Source organism: Schistocerca cancellata, chromosome 7, assembly GCF_023864275.1.
Source record: "Schistocerca cancellata isolate TAMUIC-IGC-003103 chromosome 7, iqSchCanc2.1, whole genome shotgun sequence".
NCBI lineage: Eukaryota > Metazoa > Arthropoda > Insecta > Orthoptera > Acrididae > Schistocerca > Schistocerca cancellata.
Window position 1 is genome coordinate 61,159,762 of NC_064632.1, and position 12,908 is coordinate 61,172,669.

Consider the following 12,908-nt stretch of genomic DNA (forward strand, 5'->3'; position numbering starts at 1 on the left):
TTCAACCCATCTGCCTGAAGAAGGAAACACTGGCTGCAAAAGCTTGCAAATTACAACCATCTTTCATGTGTGTGTTCTGCCACCGCTTGGTGAGTAGATTTTTTATCTAACCAATTAATGCGTACATTTGTTAGCTAAAGCTCAAAAGATGGTATAATGTGGACACTTCTAATGTGGTGAATTTTGTGGCAGATGTTATGAACTGTGGTTGCACCAAATACCGCTAGATGTCAGGCTTGAACTATTTAGTTAATGATACTCTGCACATTAGCTGTCCCTGAATGCTTTGTGTTGTGCTTTGCTCATCATTGTCTTTTCTTATTTTGAAATAAGTGCAGTGACCAATTCTGGTCCATCATGAATCTTAATCACGACACTACAACATGAGAGGAAATCGGTGATCCCTGTGACAATGAGTCATTTCTGCTGGTGCCTTGAGAAAGGGAGGCGGGGCTTGTCGCCCCTCTGCCAGTCAAAATTCAAGTTTGTTTACGCTCGTGACCATCTGCCACTATAGCCTATAGTGCCCACACTCTGCACTATAGCAAATGGAAAACAGAATCTGTAACAATTTTCGATTGTGCTGAAATTCTTCCCCTAACTTTAAAATGGAGTCACCCTGCGTTCAGTTCTACGTCACCGCTAAGTGCCTTGTCAGTTTTATCTGTAGCATTGTCAAGCATGGGTTGCACAGCTATGAATGCCCACAAAAGGTCGAAGGGAAACACAAATAACGTCAGAAGCACCTAAAATAGGGAATACATTCAGTTCATTGGCGGGAAAATGCTGCTGCTTTTTAACACAGAATAATCATTTCTTAAACTATAAATGCAACCAAATGAAAAAAAGACCATTTTGGGAGAAAAAGGCGTTGAAGTTTTTGCAGAAGCAAACATACCAGTCAAAAAGTTCCCAATCAGCACTTTCTTTTTTTTTAATCGGTCAATTTCAAAGAACTGAGGCTGTGTTTGTTTTCACTCATATAGCATAACAACCTTTTAAATTTTTCATCTAATCATTTACAAACAAAAAAAAACGAATTTTGATAAAAATAGCTGCGAATTTTGCTAAAAACAGATGCTACACTTTCCAGTCCCTAGTTATTGTTTAGGTATCAAAGTAATTTACCTTAAAAATACTAAATAGATATCAATTGCTTAAGATACGATATGTTTTGTGCATTTCTTATCAAATTTAGTTCTTGGGCCATGACACATTTATAAGCTTATCACTTATCTCCATGGGACTGTCCTGCAGGGGACTGGAGAGTACTGATAGCATCTGCCTGGAGACAGTTCTTCAGGTGTTCCAAGCAGGTTTTTGTAAAATGAATGGCCTCTCTTTCTTCAAGCAAAACTGACTTTTAGAATCTTGTGCCCTGCTTGAAGCAAACCAAGCACTGTATCATGTGTGAGACACAGAGGTGAGCGAGTGCGCCGGGACTTACCCCAGTTCACTGCTAGTGGTGCCACGTCACCTTAACGTATCTGCATGTAGCGCACAAGTATTGCACCACAATTTATTATGAAATTAAAAATCAAAATTTATGTTTAAAACTTTGTTAAATTACAGTTTAGTGTAAAAATGTTCCATACAAAGTCTTTATGTTCTAAACTTAATAATTTACGGAAAAATGCCGTTTTAAGAGAAAAATCAGAGGCGCTAAATAATGACACTAGGAAGCCAGAATTTGGTCAGAAGGTGCAGTTAGAAGTTATAAATAAGTGATGCTGGTTTCCAAAACCATAAAACAAAAATTAATGCCAGAATCCAAGTTTTTCGGAAACATCAGGGGCGCTAAATAATGGACTTAGAAACTTGAAAATTTGTTTTATGCTTCAGTACACCCCAAAAATAACAACAGAGTGTCCACGTTAATCTACCTCTTATCATTTTTGAGTAATTAAATAAAAACTAATTTTGTAACTAAAATGTACCTAAGTGTTGTAGATTAAGTACTTGAAATTTTAGTGATAGATGACCAAATATATCAAATAATAGAGCTACATCAAGTTTAAGACTTGTAACATAAATAGCAACTGATATAAGTCTTAGCAAAGGTATGGTTCAGTGGTAACAATCTACCATTAGTTCCACTAAATAAATTCTATTAAGCAAAGTTTTCATTCTAGTGAGCTGAAACTTTCTACATGCTTTCAAACTGCTTATCTGCATACCAGCAAAAATTAAGAAATTTCTGAAGTAATTGGTAATTATATTATTAAAGATTATGTGCCCAAGATAGCGGTCGTTTGTGGACTGCCGCCGTATGCAAATAGACAGAGACAACAGATGTTTTCTCGGCAGTCCGCACCGGCACCATATAAATACAGCCCCTGAAGCAGTAGGAAGGTTCACTTCACTCTCAGACACTGTGAGGTCCATGCCAGTTAAACGTTTGGTCGCACTCTGCCTCGGATGACGTCAGAGCCGAGCTGTGACAAGCGCGTATTTGGCAGTGAAAACGGATAGTGAACTCGCAAGGACTGTAAACCGTCCTGGATCGTTTAGAATTCGGTAAAATAACTGTTAGTGTGCCATCAGTGTGAAATTCAATTCTGCGTGACACATGGTGAATTTATTTCCACTTTTATGGCGAGCATTAATTTTTGAACATTTATTGCGAACTTTCAACTGAGTGATGTTAGTGAGGGCAAAAAACAATTTGGGAAGAAGTTACCGTAGAGGTCACCTCTGAACTGCTAAAGGTGCTGTTAGATTAGAAAGGCTTGTTTTCAATTGAACATAACGCAATTTTAAGTGTTGTTTGTGAGTAACTTTAATAAAATTAAATCTTGATTAGAACTTTAAACTTTTACTGAAGTCATAGTCCTGATCCCACAAAGAAATGGGAAATAGACACTTTTCTTTCAGTGTGCTGGACCGGAATGTGGCCGTGCAGACTGGAAACTATGGTCAGTATATGTCCCTTTGCTTTCTGGCTGACCACCAAAATAGTTGCCAGGCTCACATGATTAAAGGCAGCATCAAAACTTTAAACCAGTGAAGTAACGTACTCGCCGCCCCACATGCTGGCAAAATTTTTGCAGGTGCCCATGAGTGTGCCTATAAGCTGCTATGCAGTACAGTGAGGCGAAAGGGTCAGCGGCACTCCCAGCACACCTGCACATGACAGCTACCATGTATTCCAGTAATCGTGCCTCATTCTCTCTTGTATTCCCCTCCCTTATATCATCTCATAATTCTCGTCTTAATTTATATTATCTGTACCACATCACTGCCTGTTGGCAAAGGAACACGGTTATTTTCTGGCTTTATTTCCTTTATATTCTCTGATGTGTACTCAGCACAATTAAGATGTTGCTGAGGACTGGAACACAACATAATTTACCTCTCTTACATAAAGTAACAATCTGTTTATTTTGCACCTAGAATGGAGTATTCCTGATACACTCCCAATAAAAAAGCATAACTGTATTGAACATTAATAAAACCACAAATATTCTAAACAGTTTTTATAATTTATGAAATACTGATGAAGTTAAATGACAGAGTACTTACCACAGACAAAATACGTTGCTGAAGAAGTGATATGACAGCATCATAAATAATGTCAGAAGGCATACATTGGGGTAGAACTTCATACTGTGATATGACATCTACATATAATCGCCAGTCCAAAGTAACAGCCACAGTAGCCTCACATGTCAGGAGAGCTTGAAGTGTCTCAGTGCAAGCTGCAACATTGTTTATGCCCTGAAAAAAAAAACAGATCTATATAATTCATACTTATATCTAGTCCCTGGTGTATCTTCACCTCAGTTTTCCACAACAAACAGCTCAGTTCATGGAATCAATACTAGAAATAAGAATAATCTTCACAAGGATTTAAAGTCACTTACTCTTATACAAAAAAGTGTGCATTTTCAGTAACTTGCCAGCAGCCATAGAAAGCTTAACAACCAATGAAATTCAGTTTAAGAGAAGCCTAAAGGATTTATTGGTGACCAACTCCTTCTACTCCATCGATGAATTTCTCGGTAGAAGCAAGCTATTTTTTGTCAATCTAACTTCTGCACCATTTCAGAGCAGTGATGTGTTTTCATTGTAAATATTTGTCATGTATTATTGATTTTTTTTACATGTTCTACATCCTGGAGGATCTCCTCACTATGGATCAATTGGAATGAAAGTAAATCTAATCTAATCATGATGTTATATCAAAATCTTGACACATCATGCCCAATCATTTTGCCTGGTAAACTACTTCACTGAGTCTTTAACTTTGTGCCATTTTGTAGCAACTTGTACCATGTTTCTGGCTTTTTAAATCCAGTATCCCAATTTTCAACACTCCTGTAGCATTCTGGAAATTTTACAAATTCACAGTTCCTTTTATAATTAGGAATGAACACTCTGTGATGATCTTCTGGTGAGCATCGGTTGAGTTACTACTGTAGGAATTAATTCCCTCCAACAGTCACACAAGCAGTGAAAAAAAGTTGAGGATAAACTGTATAAATAATGAATCATTCTTTACCAATTAAAGTTTTTGAGGTTATAAATCAGTCCATGAGATAAGAATCATCAAACTGTTATTAAATTGAAGTAGAAGTCACAGATGTATTAGATGCAAAATTTATGCCCTCAATGCATGATTCAGATAAAAAATACCAATAGATACAATAATTACATCATGTCTGAAAAGGAGAGATCTTCCTGGTTTTCTAGACAGTATAGGGTAAAAATACCCAAGAACTGTATTTACACTTTGGCCCGTTTACTATCCTCATAAAAAATCTTTAAAGTTACACTGCAATACATTAGACAGTCAGATAATCTTGTATAACATTTCCAGTGCTTATTATGAATTCAGCAGTAACACAACTATGAAGACACTAAAGCAGAATGGATACGCACTGCAAAAGAGCTCTACCATATACATACTGTATATCACTGGAGACACACTTTGAGCAGAAGACTGTCTCTAGTGAACCCTCAAGTGTTGGTCATACCAAGGAAACCAAAGTGTCCTGATGAAATACATTAACTGTTTGAAAATTATAGTAGCAACAAAATACAACAATTCTGGGAGATAAAATTAAATTAAACTATCAAGAGCACCCTCATGGCTTCAGAGAAAGGACACTCATGAGGTACAGTTGAGATATAGACCTACATCTATATCTACCACCGTACAAAATTAAGTAAAAGGCATTTAGTTTAAGCATGTCCTCACACCTCTCCTACTCAGGACATCTCAATGTAAGATCACATTTCTCTAACTTCACCATCAAGATAATTACTTTAGATGTTGGAGGGAGTAATTAGCTTTTTGATTCAGCTTAAAGTACGCCAGGTGTATACCCTAGTTATTTTGGATGGAACTGACTTCAGTGGTTGTTCATCAATGGTGTAATGAGATAACAACTGACCTTTTAACTATATACACGTCATGTGTGTGTGTGTGTGTGTGTGTGTGTGTGTGTGTGTGTGTGTGTGTGTGTTTGTGTTTACTGTTAACTTCCATTCTCCAGACCAACAATTACATAGACTGTTCCAAAAGTTGAAAGAAGAGGATTGAGTTTCATCGCTTTTCATCATACAAAATCTTAAAAATCTCCACTGTAAATTCCATTTGTATCTCAGCATCATTACCAGCATTTGGACCAGTCCACACAGACTTCCTGGAAAGCACCATCAGGAACCACCTTACGGCAGTGCCTCAAAGCCACTATCAACGCCTCCAACGACCCGTGATGGTAACCCTTCAAAGCTTCTCTTTATCCTCGGAAACAAAACAAAGTCTAGTCATGCCAAGTCAAAGCTGCATGGCAACTGAGGCAACACTGATACACTGCTCCTGGCATGAAACTATTTCATGATGAGGCCAGTGTGGTTTGGTGCATTGTCATGGTGCAAAATCAAGTTGTTGAGCTTGTCTTTCCTGGTGTGTTTCACCCTATCCTGCAACTGGACGAGGACTTGTGTGTAAAATTGGCCATTAACTGTTTCTCCTTGATGCATAAAATTCCCTGTGAATCACACATTTGAAGTCAAAAGAGCCCATGGGCACTGTGTTCATCTTGAATTTGTTCACGCAGACCTTCTTCAGGTGAGGTGAATTTTTTGTGTGCCACTTGCTGCTTTACCTTTTTAAGTCAGGGTCATACTCAAAATGCTGTCTCTTGTCATCTATTACTACTCTATCCAAAAAATTATGATCACTGTCATGAAGATCCAAAATGTTGTGACAATTCAGCATGCAGATTTCCTTCTGTTCATCAGTCAACACTTGTGGGACCATCTTTCAGCACATCTCTCTCACCCACAATAAATCTCTCAAATATTAGAAACATTTGACTCGGGCATATTAGAATCCTCTGTTATCATTCTTACACTCATGTGTTGATCTCCATTCTAATCTTTTCGCATTGCTCCACATTTTTGTGCATTTAGGATGGCGATGGCGATTTGAAGCGCTTGTTGCCATCTATTTTTTCATGGGCCCTTCTGGAACATCTTGTGCCACTCATAAGTTTTCAGCTGGGATGTGACTTCCTCCCTGAAGGTTTCCTGAATCGAGTCTACCAACTCAGAGCCCAAATTTTTACTTTAATGCAACTTTTTATTGTGAATCACTGCTCAATTAAGCACTGCATTTTGAATTCTGATGTGAACTAAAATGTACCACACACAAAACATGATCCTCACTCTGTCTTTGCCTGGATGCAGCTGGGTCAAGTCACATTTGTTAGCCGAGACACCTCATTACTGTTCCCACAGAAAAAAGCATCCCTCTATCTCTTCTGGTTCACTGGAGAATTTTTTCTCATAACTTTTGAGACAAAGCCCGTATTCAAGGACTGAAAATTCTTGTTAGCTACATGGCTAGAAACTGCATTATAAAGCTGCATGATATTCAGTAGTTTACTGTACACATGCTCCTATCCCAATCAACGTTGACACAAATTTTCCTCGAAAAATGTCAATGCAATTAAGTTAATACCAAGCTAAAAACAAAAGATAAACAGCAGCTATTTAATAATACTGAAAAAGCAGCAGCTTTACTTGAAGTAGCTGAATTTCTTCTCATTTTTAGGCTACATTTAGCTGGCATAAGCAAAAGTACCATTAAACAGTATACCATATTTACTCGAATCTAAGCCGCACTCGAATCTAAGCCGCACCTGAAAAATGAGACTCGAAATAAAGGAAAAAAAATTTCCCGAATCTAAGCCGCACCTGAAATTTGAGACTCGAAGTTCAAGGGGACAGAAAAGTTTTAGGCCGCACCTCCAAATCGAAACAAAGTTGGTCGATTGTAATATGAGACACAATTTAGGTCGAATGAATGACGATACAGCTACACTAGTTTGGTTCGAGTCGTAAGCTTAGCAGTTAAGCTTTACCACGTAGCCATTGCTATTCGTCAGGCGCTCCGTCCGTATTTATACGGGTACCCTTCCTTTTTCACGTGCTTCGTCTGGTTTGAATCGATTGCTTATTTTGCTTTGATCTGATAAGTGACGTTTTCTTTGTTATAGGTGTTTGCGTCACTCTTAAGCTGAAAATGCATTACTGCACTGTGTCGTGCATTGTTTGTCGCATTCTGATAGTGCGTGTTTACGGCCTGTCGCGGCTCGGCTTGCTTTTGTGCGCGCTACCGCCGCGTACAATAAAAAAAAAAAAGAGAGGAATCGTGTCATTAGCGAAACAATGGCAAGAGACTGCTATTTGTTGTTACTTACACTGCTGCTTTCTTTGATAATGATCAACAAGAATCAAATAATAGACTGCGTATGATAGAACATGTTCTGAACGAGAGTTAGGCGAAAATTTTTTTCCGTTTGAAAATCTTTGCGGCCGCTTCTTAATTACATCAAATTCTGCACAGAAATTAGTCATCTTAGATTTAAAAATCTAGTCACTTGCCGTGCTTCATTTCTGACTGCATCACTATTAGGCATAAGAATAATACGAATATAAACATGACACGATACGTATATTCTTCTGCGTTTGCTGTTGTCTCACTCTAGTTTAGTAGTTTATTAGGCAGACAGGATTTAAATGAGATAGCAGCAAACATGAAAGAATACATGGCAAAATGTTTATATTCGTATTATTCTTATGGTGAAGAGAATACTGTATGTGATTCAAATTTCATCAGGTTCCTATTAGTAACCATCTCTTCTCACAGATAGGAAAAAATTCAGAACGTAGAGTTGGCCATATTGACAAAACATCCCAAACAGTCTTGCCAGTGAGATTTTCGTAGTACACTGAAATTGTGCCCACATTCGAAGATGAACAAGACGGAATTTGTATTTACTTCGTTGGATAATGTATGAAAATGCAGTGGTCGAAACTCGCGGCGGAGAAAAAAAAGCTCGTCTTCCACTTCTTTTAAAAAAATTTATTTACTGACGCAGAGGTTTTGGCGCCAGTATTTATCTTTGTGCCTACAAAGTATGCCTGCGTAGCGCTACATATATTCGACGGCAGAAGTTAGTTGTGGCGGCACGTACCAACATTTTTCATAACTTCAGCTTGCTTTGCACTCGAGTCTAAGCCGCAGGCGGTATTTTGGATTACGAAAACCGGAAAAAAAGTGCGGCTTAGATTCGAGTAAATACGGTAGACACAGTTTACTGTTAATGTACTGTAAATATGATATTCTTGTCCTTTTTAAGTTTCCACACCTCATTCAGTAAAAACGGAACCCTTGTAGGATCACTTTGTTGTGGTTTTCAGAAGACAAGAAACAATGCATCAACTTGGCCTGTGGAGTCACAACCTACTGGGTCTCACAAATTAAAAAAGTTATTTGGGTTCCACAGAATCAGTGCCTGTAAAATCTGAGTTGATTCTCAATAAAAATTTGTGTGGTCTACACAAAAACCATCCAACACAAGCATAACACATGTTCCATCATTTTACATCATGGTGACATAGTTGATATCGATCTTTAGCTCTACATATACACATTGAAACATGGGAAATGTATGACAAGGGGTAAATTTCACTCTACCATAAATATGAGGTTTCTGCTCATCCCATTCACAGACTGAATGTGGAAACAATTACTGTTTGTACACCCCTCTTTGAGCTGTTATTTGTTGTTTGCACAATCTCCAAAGGACTGACCTGCAGGGGACTGGAGAGTACTGGTAGCATCTGCCTGGAGACAGTTCTTCAGCTGTTCCACGCAGGTTTTTGTAAAATGAATGGCCTTTCTCTCTTCAAACAAAAGGAAATTTTTGATCCAGTCACAACATTTTGTTACACTCTCTTGCGTTACCCTCTCTTGCCATTCAAACAAGTCTGTAACCACTTGCACCACCCTCCTTTGTATTTTCTCACCATCTGCTGTTAGTCCAACTCGACAGTGGCCCCCATACACTTCAGCAATATTAAAATATTTGAGATATACAAATGCAATCTTTTTCATACACATATTACTTTGCCAGTAACCTCTCAGTGAATAAAATATTTTCAGTTTTCAAGCCAGGTCATTTTGAATAAAACTCTGAAGCTCTCAACAGCTGTTGATAGCCCAAGAACTTTATTCTAAATAATATGGCTTGAAAACAGAGAGACTCTCATTCAGGCAAGCCACTGCAGTAGGTGTAAGAAAACCTATACATTAATGTTGCCTGCTGTTTGCTTTATTCCACATCTGGTCCTATGTGATCATTTCATTTCACATCTCCAAAAACAATGCTACTTCCAAATATTTGTGTGAAATGCTTGAAATTTTTAATGACTTATTAATCCTTACCTTTCCACCCACCAATTAAAACTGTATGTGTGGACCCTTCAAAATATAGAAATGAAGGTGTTTAATAAATTTAAAGGGAACCTGTAACTGCAGATAAAGCTAGGCCCCCAGAAAAGAAAGTGACAAGACATTGATCTCTACATCTACATATACAATTTACACAACAGTTCATTCAATTATTGTAACTTTAAAGCAAAATTATTATGTATCTTTTGTATATAATCCAAATTGTTCGTAAATTTACATTACGAGATAAATAAGCAGCAGATCACAATATAGTCAAAGGATCCCATGCTTTTATGTTTCATAAAGTACACGGATTGCATTTCCCAACAGTATAGGCACATTGTCAACAGGATGATATTTTAATAAGATCTAACTGTATATTACTGCAATTATTACTGATAGAATTTACTAGATAACTGCATGATTTGCTAAAAGTAACTAATACCAACAACTAATTCATTAACATATACCGTGACCATAAATGGTTCTATTATACTTCCATGGGGAACACCAGATATTACTTCAGTCTCTGTGGATGTCTCTCCACCCACGATAACATGGTGCATCCTCCAATCTGGAAATTTTTGATCCCGTTGCAACATGGATACATACCCCATAGGAAAATATTAGGCAGTGATATGATACTGAATAAAAGGTTTTTCAAAAACATAGTACTCCAAATCATTTTGGTTTCCCCTATCCCTGATATTGAGAACAAGCTGAGCTTCGCTTGTTCAATGTGTTTAGAACTCAGACTGGTTTCCATGTGAAAGATTCTGTACTCATCAGATGATAGGCTAATTATGATCAAGAATGAATTTAATTTACTTGTGAACTCTGTATAAAACTTGACATTGCTCATTTGGGCTTTGGTACTTATTGAGTTTATGTTGTTTAAAGCAGCCTTTCAGTGCCACTAGTGCTGATTACTATACCACTCATCTTAACAGTAACTACTGAATGATGAAGATATTTCTTGATTTTCTTCTGTGAAGGAACACTTGAAGTTAGATTTTAGCTTTTCATGTTTTGTTTTCCTATTTTCTATTGCACTTTCTGTCTTCTCCATGACTGTATGAGCACTGATTTTTGTGATACTGACAGCCTTAACGCATGATCGGAATTTATCAAGGTTTTGAGATGGATCTTGCAAAAATAGTTTGCCACAGTTGTAATTGAAGAGTTTTGTTTTGTACGTATTGGGCAGTACACACTGTTTCTTAAGAAGCTTCCTCATATAGCCTACACATCAAGAGGGACTGTACCAATTCTGGTAAGAATATGTTTTGTACAAGCAGCTCAACTTGAGACACTATTCCCTTGTGTGTTCACCCCCTGAATCAAACTATACTAGCTCCTGTCTGAGAGAATGCTCTGGAGATCTAAAGTAACTGCTGAGATGAGGAGAAGTTTTTTCACATAATAAATACAAAATCTAATAAATACACCAACTAGGCAAAGGCCCACTTTACTGAAGCAGTTCTGGATGCTTTTCCTTTCTCTAACCACCTATTTCTATACCTATGCCTATGTCTATGCCTATGGAATCTGACAATGGGAAATCCAGGATGGAATGTAACAATATTATGAGAAGGAAAGTTGCTACTCACCATACAGCAGAGATGCTGAGATAGGCACAGCAAAAAGACTCTCATAATTATAGCTTTCAGCCATTACGGCCTTCGTCAACAATAGACACATAGACACACACACACACTACTGCAGTCTCAGGCAGTGTGGTTTCAGTTGTCTGAGACTGCAGTCATGTGTGTGAGTTGCATTTGTTTGTGTGTGTGTGTGTGTGTGTGTGTGTGTGTGTGTGTGTGTGTGTGTACTGTTGACGAAGGCCACAATGGCTGAAAGCTATAATTGCATCTTCACCCCATGAAATCTGATTTTCATCAGTGAAGTGATTTCATAAGTCAGATATTAGTATTTTAGCTTCCACTTTTTTATCTTTTATTTTTGGGTGGCGGACTGGGTGACACATTGCTCAACTCCACAATTCATAGTTTTTTTTCCAGTTTAACAGTTAAGGTTTTGTTTTAAAATTCACGTAATACTTTTTACATTGCTACCCTTATGGTCTCTTTTCCTTTGCAGCCTTTGTTTGCCAGCCAGGCCTCATATCCATAAACAGAGAATGATGGTTGATAAAGCAATAAAGAAATGCTGCATGTAGTTGTAAAATGATTGCTGGAGTGGATGCATACACTAAGTAAAAGCTTAGTTTACAGAGTATTTAAATATTTCAAGAGAATATAACAATCAGAAATTGAGTCCTAAGGAGCATACCACAGCATTTCCAAAAGCAAGAAAAGACCACAAGAAATATGTTATGAGAGACTAAGCACTGTTACATCAGCCATCAAGTGAGTTAAACAATTTGTTTAAGACTAGCGGATGTCACTAGGCAAGGACACAAGTCATAAAAAAGAAATAGGTGATCTAGATGACTTTTCTAAAAATACTTCATGGCATGCAACATTTATTATGAATTATGGTGATGTATAGCTAATAGTAGTTATGCACATTAAAAATAGTAAATAATATTAAATGAAAAACTTCACACACTTGAGAGTAAATTAGGGAAGAAAATTACTTGTAGAAGGGAGTGATATTGTAGCAGAAACAACTGTGTTTTTCAGGAGAATGCATGAGGTCAAGAAAGTCTGAACTTTATTAATATAATCAACTAAAATTTCCCATGAGTAAGTTATTGTGATACACACATTATTAATGTATCTTTGTCACACAGTCAACAACTGACTGAACACAGGGAAGGAAATAAATCACCCTTAAACTTCCAGGCACTTCAGTTAACTCTCTGGATTGAATGAGGTGGGTTAGGGGACTAAATGGCGAGGTCATCAATCCCAGGCAGACAAGGAAATACATCAGCCATAGACTTCTAGGCAGAGCCATCTGGCAATCAGATCTAGCAATCAGCTGAAATGAAATCACATAGAGAAACTGAAGGAATTTTACACTGCAATGGCCGAGACAGGCGTCTCATCAGTATTATGATAACAGGTAGTCCACATGGGTGTCTGAGAGTACAGGTCAGTATTCACAATTTGAACTCCATGCTATAACGTTGCATCATTAAAATAAGTTACATTGTTGAAAACCTTGCATACTCATTACATACATACTGCTT

General features: G+C 37.5%; 1 protein-coding gene across 3 annotated transcripts in view; it reads right to left on the reverse strand.

Moving 5' to 3' along the window:
• Nucleotides 1–12,908, reverse strand: part of LOC126092135 (uncharacterized) — a 255,965-nt gene that overhangs the window by 127,702 nt on the left and 115,355 nt on the right. For all 3 annotated transcript variants that reach the window (XM_049907592.1, XM_049907593.1, XM_049907595.1), the window contains exon 10: nt 3,523–3,717. In XM_049907592.1, coding sequence (XP_049763549.1) covers nt 3,523–3,717 — 195 coding nt within the window. The remainder of the gene's footprint in view (nt 1–3,522; nt 3,718–12,908) is intronic.